At 35.5% G+C, this 19,573-nt stretch overlaps 1 protein-coding gene across 2 annotated transcripts in view; it reads right to left on the minus strand.

Annotated features, from left to right (window-relative positions):
* Window positions 1–19,216, minus strand: part of LOC144970086 (uncharacterized) — a 56,491-nt gene extending 37,275 nt beyond the window's left edge. The window contains exons 1-9 of one of the 2 annotated variants that reach the window (XM_078909303.1): window positions 15,854–19,216; window positions 12,757–12,874; window positions 7,517–7,596; window positions 6,968–7,193; window positions 5,507–5,592; window positions 4,704–4,817; window positions 2,829–2,915; window positions 1,201–1,290; window positions 335–526 (exon numbers count right to left, since the gene is read on the minus strand). In XM_078909303.1, the coding sequence (XP_078765429.1) occupies window positions 335–526; window positions 1,201–1,290; window positions 2,829–2,915; window positions 4,704–4,817; window positions 5,507–5,592; window positions 6,968–7,193; window positions 7,517–7,596; window positions 12,757–12,874; window positions 15,854–19,131 (4,271 nt within the window). In that variant the 5' untranslated portion in view covers window positions 19,132–19,216. The remainder of the gene's footprint in view (window positions 1–334; window positions 527–1,200; window positions 1,291–2,828; window positions 2,916–4,703; window positions 4,818–5,506; window positions 5,593–6,967; window positions 7,194–7,516; window positions 7,597–12,756; window positions 12,875–15,853) is intronic. The other variant, XM_078909304.1, reaches the window with a different exon arrangement.
* Window positions 19,217–19,573: the final 357 nt, after the last annotated feature.

The following is a 19,573-nucleotide window of genomic DNA, read 5'->3' on the forward strand; positions in this document are numbered from 1 at the left end:
GAGCCATAGGGCTCATGGAGCCGGAGTTTATCCCAGTTTCTATAACGTCAAATAGACAGTATTATCAAAATTATTATGTCCACTTGACAATTAAAGTCCATTGTATTATCATCCTGTTCACAATATGCTTTAAATTAAATCTTTTAAAAACAAAACAAAAACAAAAACAAACAAACAATAAAAAAATGGAAAATAAATTTTTAAAAAAATAAAACGAAAGAAAAAAAATCCCAGCAAATAGTGATTCTCTTCTATATATTTTACTCAAAACATAGGTTATATTACTTCCATATAAGTTGAGTTATTAGATCTTCAGTCTCCTGTTCACCATTACCTGTACAAGTGAGAGTTTGCATGAGCATCAGCCCTGCGTAACATCATCTTCTGTTTCCACTGCCTGAATCCTCTCACCATGGTCTGGACACGGCAATGTTCTATACTAACCAATAGATTTTGTTGTCTCTCCACCCGACAAATCTGACTGGCTTGTTTCCAGGACCAGAAAACCTCGTTTAGTTTTTGTTTCCTGGGAATAGAAATTCAAAAGATATTTTGATGATCCTAATAGGATAAATCGTTTATATTCAATATAACACCATGCCCGAGACGTCAGCAAAATAAGTGGTTTAACAATCTATTAATTTTGTATTAAGATTATAGCTTGCTTCAAAATATTTGTTCATAACTGTATCTAATAATTTTTTAATCTGTAAGTAAACTCAGATGCTAATGGCATTTTAAATCAAAGAAAGTATTCTCATTATTGTTATTTTTGGTTGCAATCTGTAAACAATTTTAGTGCTATATAAAGGTTATCAATCTAAATGTCAAGACTTTGCACTTATCATAATACAAAATAAGCAACCTTCATACGATCAATTTAAAATGTGTAACCCATCGTCCCAAGATGGCATTATGTCTCGGCAAACCTGATGCTCAAAAACAAATTTGGAATTTATCTTATTAGAATTCAAATCAAAATCAAAACCTTCGTCAAGGAGAATAATATGTTTGTTAATTTTTTTAAAACCAGCCCCCCTCCCCCAACAAAACAACAGCTCACTACCTAATTCTGAACATTTGGAGTAAACTCAATTTTCTTCACCTGGGTCATCCTGCCATAATACCTGATTAACTAGGTGGGTCACATTATTTGCAATAATCAAAACACTTTGTCAAGACGGTGAGTAGAATTCCTACCTGAAGTGATTCCTGGCTTTTCTGGACTTTTTGAATGCAAACACAACTTGGAAGAAATAAGTCCTGACAAGTTTTGTTTGATATTGGCATCTGAAATGGTTAGCAATGGTTAGATTTGATGGGATGAAATGCAACATGTTTCGAAGTATAGAAAATATAGACATAATCATATTTTAAAAGATAACCAAGTATAAAAGATAGCCACTAATGTGGATTATCATTATTTTAATATTAACAATCCAATTTTAATATATGCATCGAGGTTTTATTTCATGAATTTTCAATTTTCTGGTCATAAAATATCTTCCTTTCACTGAAGTAACATCTTTATATTTTATATACAAATGGAGCCACGATTTTAACTTAAGATTTATTTGTATATAATACCAATACAACAGAAAATGGACACTTAATTTGAAGAAAATAACAAACTTGACAGTGTCTTTAATAAGTTATTTCATTTGTTTATTATATTCATATCTATTAATCAACATCTCACTGTTTTATCAAACCACATAATATAAATATAAATCCAACAAATATCAATTCTAGAACATAACCAAGCTTTCACATTGTTTCATAACAAAATATGTATCTAGCCAAAACTCTAGAATAGAAATAACTCAATATAATACAAAATGGACTAACAAATATCTTAAAATATCTGAACTCGTATAATTATATATTTTAATTCAATAAAATCTGAACATTGATTTTGTTTTTTAAATAGATTTTTAACTGCTAGCAGAGTTAATTAATTATTACATCAAACAATTATGTACATTGCCCCTCTCCCTCTTCCCCTATAAATATATCTTTGTTAACTTTATGTAAACATTTCATAAAATACATGCATGCACCAATGGTCAAGAAATAACATGAAAATCACAGGCTCATATGGATCTTTTCTTTAAATGTATGCTTTCATTGCTTGATTAAAAAAATGCAAAAGATAATAGTCATTTATGAAGTGGACTTGATAGATTCATACAAACTTAGCAAAGATGAGCTTCATATAAGGTTTATTGAATTACATTTATCGCTATGTGTTTTTTATATAAAGGTATTATAGGAAATGTAAGGTATGTAAAGAGGCACGATATAAGGAGTGGTTTTATATTGATTGTAATATCAGATAGACAATAACAAACTTACCTCTTTATATTTTTTAACATTAATTCTGGACACGAACCAATTTTTCAAGAGGCCAGTATAAATTTTTTAATATCTATTTTAAATTAATGTCATTGTGTAAAATCTACCGAATGGGGATGATTTATATTAGCTTTCCATGTGCTCTGGGTCATTGGTCACATTGCAAAATGTGCTCAAAGTGACCAACACAGTGAAAAGTGTGTTCATAGTTTTCAAACTATCCAATATCACAATCGGTCATTTTGTTCAGTTAGACACATGTGTATGTTTATAACTTTCATAAAGAAAGCAGCATGTTTACATATAATATTAAGAAATATCCAATCATTAGACAGCAACACATCATGTGATCGATGACCTGGTTGGACGAAAACCTGAATATAGACCGCTCCCATTCACACGATATGTAAAATGCAAAATGTTATAATAAAACCAGAGAAGCGTGTTACCAAACACCAACAATGAAAACTTACACAGCTGACAAATATTTTTCTTTCTTCTGTTTACAGGTGAAGACAAATGCTGACCAGGTGTGTAAGGTGTGCTTGTACAACGTGTGCCTGAAAGCAAGGTGTTAGGAGAACCAGGTGCAATACCAAGTGAATGGAAGGGTTAAATGTATCCGTGGATCTGATTGTGATTGATTGTTTATAGGTTGAAAGAATGGAACTTTGCACAGGGAAAAATTTAGACTGATATAGATGGAACAAAATTGACGTCCCTCAGCTTTGTTATTGTTTTTACAACAGCCATATTGGTGATTAATTCTCACTCAATTATATCAATCAGACTATAAACGTTCAAGGTTGCAAGTAGTTTTGTGTGTTGCTATGTTATATCCAGCTACCGGATGTTGTCAGTATTTTACCTAGATGTAGAGCATCGATAAAATATTGTTCAAATTCCTTGTTTTGCAATCATAGAACCATTTCTGCAAAAGGTCAGTTGATAAGTTCAATTATCAGATGGCTACAATTATCATGGCATGGATAACTTTCAATATTTTTCAGCAGGAATTTTATCTGAAACTGTTATGAATAATTTCTTTGCGCAAATTTAAGTCGATATTATGCAAAAAGGTCACCTTTTTCAAATTTAAATTAAATGACGAAAGACAATACTTCGGGTACATACGTTATAAAGATCTGAATAAACCACCTTGTGTTCTGCTCTTATATTTTATCAAAAATCAACGAAATCTACTTCATACAATGAAGCTGTTGGTCTCTTTAAATTTTATGTTAAATACGAGGTAACTTTGATTAATCTCATGACATTTTGCTGAAAATCCATCGGATTTGATATTTGTAGGCATAGATTCCATTCTTCCAAAGGTTATTTGTACATCTTGATGTTTCATGTACTGTAATGTGTTGAGAATAACATGATGGTGGTGAAAGATTCATTGCGTTTGTTTACATTGTGGAGTTAATTTTGCACATCACTCACCAGTGTATTAATATAAATTATTTTTCAAAAAGGCATTTGTGTGACTTTAAAAAAGGACCTGATAACCCAGTTTAAGTTAAAAAAAAAAATGAAGGTTAATCACAATGACAGTTGGCATTCAATTTCAGAAATAAATTTGTGGAAAAAATCGATATCAAAATATTGACTTATATGATAACATTGAACGACATGCAATAATTTGTGAATATAATATGAAAATGTATAATGTGTGAGAGCTGTAAGAAATGGGCATGCCACAGTGTAATAACATGGGAAGGAAGAGAAAATGAAAGAGAATCTTAGGATGATATTCATGATGAAGGGAGGACTTCATTCAAAATTACTTTATAGTACAAGATGACTATACTCTTCTGTTTCTTCTAATACGTCATATAATACATATAAATTAAATTTATTCATTCTTGGTGACTTAAACATCTTGTTGAATAAAAGTGACAAATTAAGGAGCAGGCACCAGTGTAAGATAAAGGTATGAAAAAGTGTGCATGAAACAGTGCCAGACAAAACATAGAGAATAGTACAAGAAAAAAAACATCAACCACTCCCCCCCCCCCCCCCCCCCCACACACACACACACCCATGAACACTCACATACGCCCTAGATTGGGTAAGCAGGCTGATTGTTGGTGATATTTTTCTTCTTGTATTTTTTTCTCTCTGGTTTGTTTGACAGTTTATTACACACTTTTTCAGATCTTTATGTTGAATTAGAGAAAATCTCAGGTTAAAATTAATGATTTCAGAAAAGATGGTAAGATTAGCATGCAATTGCCCACGGTCACAAGAAAACAGAATCAAAGTACATGCAAAGAATTTTTTTTTTAAATTATCAAACAGATGAAGATATATGTGGAAAACTCAAGTGCACATAGTCTCACCTGAAATAGTTGAAAGCCATTCTTTGTTTCATGTGTTTGTCATAGCATTTCTTCCAATGCATGTAAACCCTCTCTGTGACATTTTTGTCAATAACTGCTTGCATGTGACGAATCCTGCAAATATTTTAGTGAATAGAAGGTAGCTTTTAGAATGGAACTATGTCCTACGGCCTAACATGGTTGGCAAAAAACACTTTTTCTTTCAATAATCTTGTTATGAACTGATGAAAGAACAATAAAAGTCAGACATGTTTCCACGACACTTCAGGGGTTACCAAATAGTAGGTATGACTATATGCTTAAAATTTTTTAATAATGCATGGGAGATTTAGCTGTGAGCTTATTTCTATATTGATATTTACATTGAACATGTAAAGACAAAAACAATGATGCAAGAGAGTACACTCTATTATATTGAAAAGGTAAAGCGGAAAATGTGGGAAGAAGACATTGGTGCAAGATAGATATTTGTAAAATGAAATATGTTTGAAACATTACTAGACAAATTGAACGCAACAAACAAGAACAAAATCCTCTTGAAAAAAATCTGCTTTCTTCGTCTGAGGATTGAACGTCCAACCTCTTGATCACTGGTCAGATGTGCTACCATTACATCAAAGAGGTCACCACATAGATTAATTTTAATTTTATAAAATTAGAAAATCTCTCATACACAAATGCCATGAATAAACTAAACTCAAATAATATATATTTATTTTTTAGTCGTTTTACTAAATACATCACCCACTTGACAATTATTATACATTTACATAAGTGGTCAAGAGAGTATAAAAGACACTTACTTATGAACTTCTGTAACAAACTGATTCCATCGCTGCCATGTTTTCTCCATCCTTTCTCGTCTTTGTTTGACAGTCTTATTCTTCCACTACAACAAATAGATAAAAGCGTTCATTTTTTTTATACACATTTAAAAATGAGTTTTTATTCTTCAAATTTGTCTTGTACATAACAAATTGAAGAAAAATCTTTGTTAATTTTATACCAACTTAATGCTGATTTGTAGAGCTGGTTTTCATGAGCAAAATAAGGTTTAGCATGTAATTATTGCTTTTGAGTTTGAGTTTATTTCTTTAATGTTTGTTTTGAGTGGTATTTCAGGAAAAATCCTAAATATTGATGGTACGGAGAGAGTTAAACAAATTTAAAGGAGCCAAGATTACAAGATAAATGATATATACAATGTGGCATAAGTTTTATTATTTCATTGAATGGTTTTTATTTAATTCAAGCTTAGTCACAAATATTTTTACTGCTGGTAATTGGGTGGAGAAACAGATGCCCTTTCTGTTTTATCTTAAGGGCCTCACGGAAAAAGTAATCTAATACTTGTACAGCCTAATATGAAGAAAGAGACTAAGAAAATACAGAGGAACAAGAAGTCATAGAAACAGCTCTGTCACCCATCTAGAATCATGTAAGATAATTGTTCTATAGATCTGAACTTAAACCAAAGTATCATCTACAAGAAATGAAGAAAGATGATATATATATATACAAGGGCATTTTTAAGAATAAAAATTGAATAATATCATGATAATTGAAAATAAGCACAAATAAAGCTAAATAGGCAAAATTGTAGAAATTTATTTTTTCTTAAATCATAAAACGTAACATGGAGAAAGAAAGATCATTAAGTTCATTATCCAACAAGAATCATAAACGAGACCCACCGTCTCATCCTGACATCGAGATGAACTAGGATTCTGGAAATTGAATTTTTAGCCACGGGTTGAAAATGGTGTTAATTTCTATTGGTTATGGTGGAGGATAAAAATAATTTCTAACATTACAAAAAAACTCAAAGATCGTATTTCTAAAGTAGTCCTTCAGAGCGATTGGGCCCATGGAATCGGAGTTTATCCAGGTTTCTTTACCATGAAACGGACAATAGCAATTGCTTACTACCCTTTGGACAGGACACTAGTGACCCAGCTACTCATTCACTGCTGGGTAGACAGTGGGATCAGAAAAAAATCTCGACTTCACCCGGGATCGATCTCAGTCTCTTTGCGTGTGAACCGAGTGCTCTACCAACTGAACTATCGGGACCCAAAATATCATATTTATTAACATTTAATTATAAATTCTGTTTTTGGGAGTCCAGCTCGACCCTATTACTATTTTGGGACACGACGGGCCACAAATAAGGATTTGATGCGGACAACGTTGTGTTACTGCCGTTAATATTTCATGTAAATCAAAGTTTAATTAATATGAAGCAGATAAAAACCAGTGATTACAATGTCAAAAGAGGTCCTTGTCGTCAGCATTCTGTATTTTGTCTGTATGAGCTCCTTGCAGTGCCTGGAGTGACTTACAGACCATCGGAGTGCTTTGAAACCTTTGCTGAGCATATGACGCCTGCATAGACTGGAAGCACGTCGGACATTGAGCGAATATCTGGCATTTCTCTCCCATACAATGAAGTGTAGAGCCAAGATACGCTGGTAGCAGAATGTGTCGGCACTTAAAGAAATAAGAAAGGTGTATTAAATTCAAAATTAAAAGCAATAATGGGGGGGGGGGGGGGGGAGAGAACCTAATGGAAAACACAATATAAACAGGGTGGTTCCTGTTCTGTTCTTATTATCTCTAGGATAAAACGCCATGAGGCATGAAAAACTTGTAGAGAGCTTAGAACATGTTTTTTTTTTTTCAATCCAGAAAATAAAACAAACATGTACTAAATGATACGATATATATATTTCATTTTATCAATTCCTTCATATACATATACAAAATCCACACACAAAAACAAACCGAAACACAAACAAAATAATTCATTTTACCATTCCGTTAAAGCTCGTTTCCTCAATCTTTTTTGTTTGTTGGTTGTACTGAAATGGAGCCAGGCTTTGAAGTAGAGAACCTGAGGTAGGGAAAAGAAAGCATTGAAATCCTGTTAGGCCACAGTAAAAGATAATAGGTCTTTGTGTAGCTAATCACAACCTTTACTTTCAAAACAAGGTGCACATAATATTGGAAGGTCTGAAAAACAAACAAAATTATGGGGCAGTTTTAGCATTGGACTATAATGGACTATGTTTTGCATTATTTTTGAGAGTATTTCCGTTAGAACAATGAGACCATAATAATTGGGGTTGGCAGACATGAACATACACATCATTTCAAAACAATAGGATTCAATAGTCTGATGTCACGTCGACCCAGCAACCAACAGTTTGGTTCTAAACAAAGAAAATCAGTACTTTTTATTCTTTATGCTGGATAGAACTTTTTCACATGTCATATGATCAGACTGTTTAAAAGTCAAAACATGATCAGATTTATAATGATTTTCTCCTCTGGATACACTTTTATGCTTGTCAGAGAAGTATTTCATAAGGGCATCCACCATTGTTCCAATAGTTTAGAACCAGTTAATAAGTTACTATGTATCATTACGAGGGAAGTGATGTCACAACTGTTGAAGCCTATTACAGTCCATTTATTCATTCTCAAGGGTAAATTTATCTTTAGGGTCCATTTCAAGGGAAGTCTGGAATAACTCAAGCTTCAGCCGCAATGCAGCACCACAAAGTGAGCCAAGGTAATGAGTTGAATTCAGTACCATTTGGTACAAAGTAAAGACCATATCACTGTGCCATAGTGCAGATTTCCTCAAAAATAGTAACGAGTATTTATGTAGCTCAATATAAACTAAACTCAAAGAGCTTTGCAAGGGGTCTCTGGTAAACAGCAACATTTAACATGACGCTTGGATATTACATTTGCTTCCAAAAGATACACAACTGTTAACGGCCAGGTACTTATTTTACACCTGAGTTTGGTGAAATAATGTCTTTTCAAAGGACTCAACTATGCGCCGCTCAGAGTGTGAATTGAAATTGAACCTTCCGGTCCAAGGGGAGTGTCACATCACAAGAACAAATAGCCGCTCTATTATGTCTGTATGAATTTTATGCAGAAAACCAAGCAGCTTAACTTATAAAATTAGGCTTAAATCAAATGCCTTTGTTGAAGAGAGTGAGTTTAATTTTTTAACCTTAAATAAAACAAAAACATAATTTGTTACTCATCTCCCCAAAATGTTATCATGGGTGTTATACGGATGGTATCATTCTGTATGTCTATTATTATAATTATTTTTGGGAGGCCTTTCGAAAGCTCCTACATCCCCAGTATTTTTTAAAAAATAATGTTCTATCTAGTAGGGGGTTTTGGGAGGGGAAAAACTTTTTTTTTAAGTCTCCCCCCTCCCAAACCCCCAACTAGCTAGATAGAACATTATAGAAAAAAGTTTTCCCCCTCCCAAACCCCCTACTAAGAACATTATACATTATATTTTTTTAAAAGAATACTGGGGACGTAGGGGCTTTCGGAAGGCCTCCATTATTTTTTAATTGGCTAAAAGAGCTAATGTGGCAACCCGGATTCAATCAGTTCCTAGGTAAATAAAAAAAGATGGCTGCCTTCTCTGCAGGCTGCAGGGATATCAGATCAACACCCGAACAGGAACATTGCTCTTTACTTTATTCTACTGACTACCGATGAGTCATTCGACATTATTGTTTCCAAACTTAAAAATAATTGAGGACAATCAATGTTGCCCTACGACACGTGTACAAAACCACAAACTGTAATTAAACCAACGTTTACCTAGGGCTGCCTCTATTCTCATCCCCCCCCCCCCCCCTCCCCCGACCGATTGGATTACCGAAAAAAACGTCGCCGGCTTTTTGCGATTTGGATTTGATTGATTTTTTTTTTAACTGTGCAACTTGTGACAAGAAACTTAACAAATTAATGCATTACAACCTTTGGATTACACATACAACAATTGTGGACTACTATTATGAAGACTAGCATCCTAGACTAGGGGGATGAGAATAGTCACTTCGTTTACCTAGAATAAAAACCAAAATCTTTTCACATAAACTGTGTCGAAAATTCAGTCCAGTACAGGCCCAAATTTAAAATGCCAAGAAGGAATCTTGATCAGGGTTGCCAGATTATTTTTCAACAAAATGCCAGGGGAAGACTCAAAAAATGCCAAAACACTCCAAAAAATGCCAAAGTCTGTTGACTCCCACCCCCACTAAGAAAACTACTCACTTTTGATAGACAATTTACTATCATATCCTGGTGGCTTGCGTGTTTTCTTTTCTTTTTCTTTTTTTTTTTTTAATTATACTAAATTTCCTGTTGGGGTAATTTTTACCTACTGACTACTAAGTGAAGTGCTAAACCACTACACCACGGTTGGATTTTAAGAATGAAAAAGAAATACATTAACATGAAAGGTAAATACGTAAACAGTTAAATAATTATTGACAATTAAGAAAACTTACTGTTTCGTGTTTCTTATGATGTTTTTTGTTGAATCTGGTTCAAGTGCAGAGTCCAAAGAAGTTATAGAGAAAAAAATTAGAAACAATATCCATCACAGTTTTAATAGCAAAGTTTTGCGATGTGAAGAGATTTGTTTTTACGCGTTTAGAAATAATTAAGAAAAGGTGTCATTTGAAGTATAATATACAAGAAAAGAAAATGCCAAATGAAAATGCCAAATGCCAAATGATTTTTTCTAATGCCAAACGGTTTTCAAAAATGCCAGATTTTTGGAATCTGGCATTTAAAATGCCAAACTGGCAACCCTGATCTTGATACAGGAACCGGAATAAGAACTCTTGTCTGACCAGGGGTGCCAATGGCCAGTTGCTAGATAACCCAACCGCCAGGTTATGAAAACCCCAGATAATAGGTAAAAATTCAGCCAAAACCAATGCTCCCTTAAAACTGCTTTATATATATATATATATATATATATATATATATATATATATATATATATATATATATATATATATATATATATATATATATATATATATATATATATATATATATATAAAATATATATATATATAAAAGCACAAATATAACCAATAAGAAAGCCATCTGCTGACATGACAACGACAGATGTTACAATTCATGCATTGATCGTAAAAGCAAGGGGCTATACATAAATATTATATAATGAAATTGTTTTACAATAGATCAAAAGCTTATGTCCTGTCGATTCTTATCGTAACAAAAAATAAATGAGAGGGGAGGGTGTTGTGGGTGGGGGGGGGATATTATCATGGCTATCATAAAATGATTGTATAAGAAATAAATTTAGGCCAGTGATATATTATAATTATATCATCATTACACTGTGTACTATTATGAAACAAAAAAGGTAGGTATATTACAAAAGGCCTTGCCACTTATAAAATTTGATTTATAGACGAACATCTGGTAAAAAAGGATATGTTGGTTGGTATGATGAATGATGACTGCTCTCCCGTACAGTATCAAAATACTTTTTTTCATTTTAGTTTTTCTACTCCCTTCTTCTTCTCCTCCTCCTCCTCCTCCTCCTCCTCCTCCTCCTCCTCCTCCTCCTCTTCCTCATCCTCCTCCTCCTTATTCTTCTTCTTCTTTTTCTTCTTCTTCTCCTCCTCCTCTTCCCTACCCCCTTCTTCTTCTTCTTCTTCTTCTTCTTCTTCTTCTTCTTCTTCTTCTTCTTCTTCTTCTTCTTCTTCTTCTTCTTCTTCTTCTTTTTTTTTTTTTCCTTGTCTTCTTCTTCTTCTTCTTCTTCTTCTTCTTCTTCTTCTTCTTCTTCTTCTTCTTCTTCTTCTTCTTCTTCTTCTTCTTCTTCTTCTTTTATGACTACTACCACCACCACCACCACTATAAAAGTTCATACTACATGGCTACACAGTCTACTACTACTAGTAGTAGTAGTAGTAGTAGTAGTAGTAGTAGTAGTAGTAGTAGTAGTAGTAGTAGTAGTAGTAGTAGTAGTAGTAGTAGTAGTAGTAGTAGTAGTAGTAGTAGTAGTACTGGTAGTAGTAGTAGTAGTAGTAGTAGTAGTAGTAGTAGTAGTAGTAGTAGTAGTAGTAGTAGTAGTAGTAGTAGTAGTAGTAGTAGTAGTAGTAGTAGTAGTAGTAGTAGTAGTAGTACTGGTAGTAGTAGTAGTAGTAGTAGTATAGTAGTAGTAGTAGTAAGTATATGTAGTAGTATAGTAGTAGTAGTAGTTAGTAGTAGTAGTAGTATAGTAGTAGTATAGTAGTAGTAGTAGTAGTAGTATAGTAGTAGTAGTGTAAATAGTAGTAGTAGTAGTAGTAGTAGTAGTAGTAGTAGTAGTAGTAGTAGTAGTAGTAGTAGTAGTAGTAGTAGTTAGTAGTAGTAGTAGTATGTAGTAGTAGTAGTAGTAGTATAGTAGTAGTAGTAGTAGTAGTAGTAGTAGAGTAGTAGTAGTAGTAGTAGTAGTAGTAGTAGTAGTAGTAGTAGTAGTAGTAGTGGTGGTGGTGGTGGTGGTGGTAGTAATCTTGTGACGCTTATAGTAGACGAATTCATTGATCCTCTGAAGGCCATAGGCATTCCCATAGAGTTTCGTACAATTCCGATATCTCTGTATCGAGGCCAACATCTGTCTCTACCCAAATCATAAAGCGAGCGTATTGTAATGTTTGAATGCGTATGAACCACTATATCATTGTCGTATTAGTGAAAGAATCGTTAAGTTCTTCATAACGATCTTTTAAAAATAAAACAGTCCTTCAGAGCCATGAGGCTCATGGAGCGATATTTTATCCCGATATCTAAGCGTGAAATGGATAATAGCGATAATGCTGGGTGGACAAGGGGGGGGGGGGGGGGCAGGAAAAAATGTCGCCTGCACCCATAGATATGACTTATATGTCCATAACTGCACTCTGGATCGATCTTGATCCCATTGAGTGTGAAGCGAGTGCTCTACCAACTCAGCAATCGGGATTATAAATAATGGACTTAAGAAGAATCTATTATAACTGGTGCGATAGATAGTATGCACTTGGCTAAGAAGCTCATAACATTGCCATCCGGAAGTATAAGGGACCAACACACAAAACTGTGTGTATCCATGAACGTTTATAGTCTGGTTAATACAGTTCAGTGAGAAGTACTCATAAACGCGGATGGCAAAAAATAATAACAAAGACCGGAGTGACGTCAACTTCATTCCATCTATACTTGCCTTGATCATAATAATCTCCCTGTCGATGGGGTCAGCCTGATACAGCTTCTGTAACAGCCGGACAGTGTTTGGGTTGTCCAGATAGCCCATCAAAACATCAGCGGGACTTGCTCGGCCACTGAAAACGAAATGGCAAATTGTTGTTACGTACAATGAGTGTCAAAGTTTCCAAGTTTTTTAAAATCTTAGGCTTTCGCCAATAATTCATAGAATTTGATTATAACATACATGAAAGTGAGAAAAAAAAAGGTAAATGGAACCAAAAGATAAAATGATACCATTAATAACCACAAAAATACAACTGTAAAACCGTCAATGCTTATAGTAATAATAATGATGATGATAATAATAATAATAATAATAATAATAATAATAATAATAATAATAATAATAATAATAATAATAATAATAATAATAATAATAATAATAATAAAATATAATAATAATAATAATAATAATAATAATAATAATAATAATAATAATAATAATAATAATATAATAATAATAATATTAAAAATAATAATAATAATAATAACAATAATAATAATAATAATAATAATAATAATAATAATAATAATAATAATAATAATAATAATAATAATAATAATAATAACAGAAGCACAACAACAATAATATCTAGTATTACTTTTGTAAATGAGGACAACGCTTATACCGCATTCATTGACAATAAAGAAGACAGGAATAAGTGGCCCACCAAGCGGTCTACAGTCTACATTATAAATAACTCGTATAACCAGTTCACTCTCGTATCTGGAAAACCACGTATTAAAAAATATTGGCCAGAAAACTCGTACTTTAAATATCGATCGATATAAACGACCCTTATCTTGGAATAAAATCTCAAACCTGGGACTTCGTAAAGTCTTTAATAAAAGAGATTTTGCCAATATAGGGGTCATCTAAATCGATCGATTTTTGAAGAACGAGTTTTATGGCCAAATTTTTAAATATGTTTTTTAATCTCTAGAGTACGGCAGTTAACTAGGGAAAGCAATACATTTTTAAAAAATTACCTTGTCAAAATGGATTGTGCTTGATGTAATATAAAACCATTTTGTAAATCGAGCGAGCATACAAAAGATTTGAAATGCAACATCTGGTGACTTAAAACAAAATATAAAATAAAATAAAAATAAAATAAAATTCCCTTTGTTCAACCCATAGGGGAAATTTTTCTCTTGGGTCTATTCCAAGGGAAAACTGGTAAAATCCAGGCGTCAGCCTCAGTGCAGCACCGCAAATTGAGATAGGGCGAGGTGACTTGCTCGAAGCCACACAGCGCAGCTTGGGGGGGGGGGGGAGTGAACGAACTTGGTCCCTTCAGGGTACGGAGCAGAGGCCGTACCGCTGAGCCACGCTGCCAACGATGTTGATTCTTTTAAAAATACTAATAAAATATGACACATACACATATACACACACACAGAGAGAGAGAGAGAGAGAGAGAGAGAGAGAGAGAGAGAGAGAGAGAGAGAGAGAGAGAGAGAGAGAGAGACATGCACAGCAAAGCAAACACCAAAAAAAAAAAACAAAAAAAAACAAACAAGAAAAACAAAACAAACAAACTAAAAACAAATAGCAACCTAACGAATGAAGATAGTATGCGCTTTGCTAAGAAGCTCAAAACATTGCCATCCGGAAGTATAACGGACCAACACACAAAACGATGTGTAACCTTAAACGTTTATAGTCTGGTTAATACAGCTTAGTGAGAATTACTCATAAACGTGGATGGAAAAATAATAACAAAGACCTGACTGACGTCAACTTCGAACTATCTATAACTTAACGATGGCTACGAATTGATACAGTTTAGTGAGAACTACTCATAAACGCAGATGGCAAAAAGCGATAACAATGACCCGAATGACGTCAACTTCGAACTATCTATAACGTTTCAATGTGGAGCTGTCAACTGAATTTGCTCGGTGTGATAACGTATTGCATATTTTGTAAAGTAGTCGTTCAGAACCTTTAGGCCAAAGCCAAAGTTATCCCAGTTTCTATAGCGTCAAATGGACAATGGGATTTACTTGTTATCCTTTGGGTAGGACGCTAGTCTTTCGCAAAGTACTTTCTACCAGATCTAACAGAACCAGCTACCCAATCACTGCTGTGTGAACAAGGAGGGGGGGGGGGGGGTCAGATCAACATCTCTACTGCACTGGGATCGATCTCAGCCCCTTTCCGTGTGAAGCGAGTGCTGTGCCACCTGGGCTATCGGGACCCTTTATTCTGTGCGTCTTGTGGTATGACACTCGCTTTCGGGTCGGAAGGTCCTGGTTCGAGCCTCGCTCGGCGCATAGTCGAGTCCTTGGAAAAGACTCTTTACTCACATTCTCTCACCGTACTAGGTGTAAAACGAGTACCTGGCCGTCAATAGTAGGGTCTCTGTCGGAAAATTTGTAATATCGCATAACAGGAGTCATGTCTTGTTCTACATGTTACGTGTTACTGTTGGACAGGGATCCTTTGTAAATCGCTTTGAGCACATTTAGTGGATATTGCGCTATATTGCGCTATTGCTCTACAGTAAAAAACTGATGCCTACTCCTTCCTCTAGTCTCCCGACTCAAGGGTCTTTCTTCTAAGACATAATGATATTTCTAAATTATTAAATTATTATTTATAAGTATCGTCCCTTCCCCCCCCCCCCCCCCCCCCCCCCCCCACGACAATCGTATCACTATTTGATGGCCGACATTATTATACACAGTTCTTTTTTAGATGTCGATAAAACGTTTTATAAACTCGAACATTTGTATAGACAGAAAGAAGATGACGTCACTCTGGTCTTTGTAATTGCTTTTTTGCCATCCGCGGTTATGAGTAATTCTCACTAAACTGTAGTAACCGGAGTATAAACGACCAAGTTTACACATAGTTTTTTTGTGTTGGTCCGTTATACTTACGGATGGCAACGGACCAACACACAAAACTGTGTGTATTCATGGACGTTTATAGTCGGGTTAATACAGTTCAGTGATCATTACTCATAAACGCGGATGGCATAAAACAATAACAAAGACCTGAGTGACGTCATCTTCGAACTATCCATAGCAGCATAACCTCTTACCTTGTGAGTTTTTGAATATCCACGGGGTGACGTTTTCTTCCACTCTGGGATGAAATATCCACATAGGCCAGTCTTTTGATGAATGGACTGATGGACCTGCCTTTACTCTCAGTCAAGCCATTGGACAAGGACGACGACGGCGGTCTACTGTACTCTCTGCGATGTGATTCCGCATTGAGCGTATCATCTTCGTCCTTATCAACGTCGAATAATTCACTATCTCGCTCTTTGTGAGATCTATATTCTGTTTCCTTTTCGTAACGTGATGTATACGGGCTGTGGCCAGAACTGTATAAGATTTTCCGCAATTTATCTGATAAAACTCGGGCTTTGACAGGAGAAAGATTTTGGCCGTTGATGTCAGTGTCAGCCAGACTATTCTGACCTTTTCCATTTATAAGTTGGTAACATCCATCCACGTCATCAGAATCAGTTGTAGAAACGTGTCTATATGGATTTGACGAGGAGTAATCATCCTGGAAAACATCATTTGGTTTTCGACGGAGACTCGGAGAGCGATGACTTGGGTTTGTTTTTCTCGGCGTGCTCGTTGATATGATCTTTTCACTGGCAGAACTAAACCGTTCTCTTTCTGATCCAGATTCAATGTCTATTTCTGTACCATTATGTTTTTTCCTTCTTATTACAATCTTTGCTTTATTTCTAGTGCCTATTCTATCCGAATCTTCACTCTGTCTATGACTGGCTTTTAGTTTTGAGATGAACTCTGAGCCATTATCGCTTTCGTTGTTCACCTTTTCAAACAGGTCACTTAATGACGAGGTTACGCTGTGCGTTTTGTTTTTATCACTTTTCAAACGCTCGTCAACTTCTTTGTGAAGATTTTGGACTTTTTTCATCAACTGGACTGTTCTACTCTCTCTTGAAGATTTCACACCAATAACATTTCCTTCCAAAGCACTGTGTGGCCTTTGTCGAAGTGACGCATTTTTGGCATTGTATTTCGAAGGCAAGATGGCATAATTCTTTATTGACTCTTTGCTAGATGATAATCCAAGTACTGTTTGACTTCGACCGGAAACAGACTGGGGACTACTTCTGCTACTTGTATGCGGTCTATTCTTTCTTTCACTGTCATGGCTGGGAGATGAAGGGGGCCTTCTTATGATTCGTGTTTTGTCTATAACTGAAGATTTCGTACTACTAGCATTAGATTGGTGTTCATGGGCACCGCTGTGTGATGATTTATTCTGGGAACTGACTCTGTGGTCCAATTGATGAGATATTCGATCGCCATTTGCTTTATTATGTTCAGATCCATTTTTCTGTGAATGAACGGTTAGTGTTTTATGCCTGGATATTATTTTTGGACGATTTTCCAAACCCATGACAAATGATTCTCGGTAAGATGACAATATTTCACTGTCATGCTTCTCAAGGGTGTCGCTGTCACTTGAGTCACTCAACGGTGTTTGCGTTTGAATTTCTCGAGAATTTGAAACTCGCATTTTCTCTTCATTTACACTAGAAGAAAAGCTTTGAGAGTCTATACTTTTATTGTTTGTTTGTTTAGCACCTTTGCCATGTGACGAATAGTCTGATAAATTATCTTTATGTCTTGAAATATACTGGACATATCGGCGTAGATTTGGTTTTGACAACTTTTCAGAAGACACACTATTTTGTATAAGCTCTGATGAATCTTGAGTTTTTGCATGACGGCGAAAACCCAAGTCCGAATTAGGTCTGAAATTTACATCTCTGGGGGACAAGATAGAATCTTCATCTTCTACACCTTTAACATTTGTTTGTTTAGCACGAGGAGAATTCGGCACGTTTTGATGTGATTTTTCCAACATAAAATAATCGTCACTTCTGGGTCTGTTTATTTCCGATTTATGAGCAAAATGTGACACAGACCTAGGTAGGGAAGACATGTCCAAAGAAGCACCAGAAATCTCACTGGACGGAGACGCAGAGAACTTACGCTCAATTACATTCAACGTATTGGACGGCCTTCCTCCTTGTCGATGTGCATCTGTTATTCTAGAAGAGTAGTCGAACCTCCCAGACCTTCCAGAAGAGACGATGGAAGACGGAGATTCTAACTGACGCCTGATATCACTTGGTTCCATGGTGTTGTCTGATGAGTCTCCACCATTTACTATGCTGGACAGGCTTGATAGGCTTGCACCAAGGACGTTAAGATGAGTTTGAAGCGACATGGCGTTGTCTTTTTTACTTGAAATGGAAGAACTATACATAGAACCTACGTCATAATGAACGCCCCCAGAAAAACCAATAGGCCTGCTATGGGGAATGGTTGAGTGTGATCTGTGGGAGGAGTGCGAGTTATAAATTTCTGGTTTCAATTCAGTTACAGACGCCGGGCGGACGGAAGATGGTGATGTATTTCGGTGAGACTGACTACTTGAAATTGTTTCTTTACTTTCTCGACTATGCGTTGTTTCAAGTCCATTATTTGTGGTATTTTCATTTTGAGCAGATTGACTGTTATATATCTCATTCCTCGTTTGATTACTTCGTTGGTGTTTGAGAATAGAAGCTATTTGACGCACTTTGTTTTGTTCTTTATCCGACTGACTTGGCCTTTTAATAACTCTGCTCATTGGGGAAATCTTTTGTGACACTTCGAAGTTTTCATCGTTTTTGCTGGGATATATGGCATTATTTTCGTCTAAAGCTACATTACTGTAGTGTTTTCTCTCGTTGTTAGCACTAGATTGTGGGTAATTCCTTGCATTTGCAAAATATCTATCTTGCTCGTATGTGAGTTGGAATTCATTTGGTGCCGACGCTCTCCCTTCCACCGATTTTGAATTGAATTTGATATGACCTCCGTGAGCAGTGACATCGCCAAAACCTGTCCTTGATTTGCCTTGACCATCTTGTAGACTGGCCGTAGGATTCTTTTTAAGCAATGAGCGGAACGCTTTAATCTTATCAGCAAAATCTAAGTCGAGGTGACCAGATTCATACTGATTGGCTTTCTCAATCTCGAAGCATGCATTATCTGCATTTCTTGCAGAGGCAGATTTTGGTCTTTCTGGAGCTGATCGCCCATCATAAATGTCCCTAGAAGTTACAGCCCTCTCATTTTTCACCCTGTGCGATGTATCTCGGGCGGTTCTTTTATAAACACCTTTGACAATCTTCCTCTGCTTGTCTTCTTTCTTTTCCTCTTTTTCTTCATCATCATCATCATAAATTTTGAGCCAAGCTGCCTTTTCGTGACTTTGGTGTATTTTTGCTTTGGGGTTATGTAAGTTCTTAACAGTCCGCTGATCTTGGCTCATCTTGCGGTTGAGTGGAGATCAATGCTGATAAAAAGTTGAAGGCGATTGACCTGAAATTCACTGGCCTCGTCATGGTGTCATTCTGGGAGGAGAAAAAGGAAATGGAAAGTCAGTGAAAAACAGATTTGGTATGTAAGCAGATGTCATCGACAATAGGGAATGAGATTAGCGGAAGAGTAGCGTCCCTTGATTGGACGTCACCCATAGTCTGTGACGTCGCCGGCGGAATAATTATTATTGAGAGAACGTCATGTTGGTTGTGCGCATGCGTCTCTCGTCCCCGCGAGGACGAGAGACGCATGCGCACAACCAACATGACGTTCTCTCTCTAATAACTTTTCCGCCGGTGACGTCACAGACTATGGGTGACGTCCAATCAAGGGACGCTACTCTTCCGCTAATCTCATTCCCTATAATATAAATACTATTGTCTGTGTAAAAT

Source organism: Berghia stephanieae, chromosome 4, assembly GCF_034508935.2.
Source record: "Berghia stephanieae isolate SIO BIC M18660-M18661 chromosome 4, UCSD_Bste_1.3, whole genome shotgun sequence".
Taxonomy (NCBI): domain Eukaryota; kingdom Metazoa; phylum Mollusca; class Gastropoda; order Nudibranchia; family Aeolidiidae; genus Berghia; species Berghia stephanieae.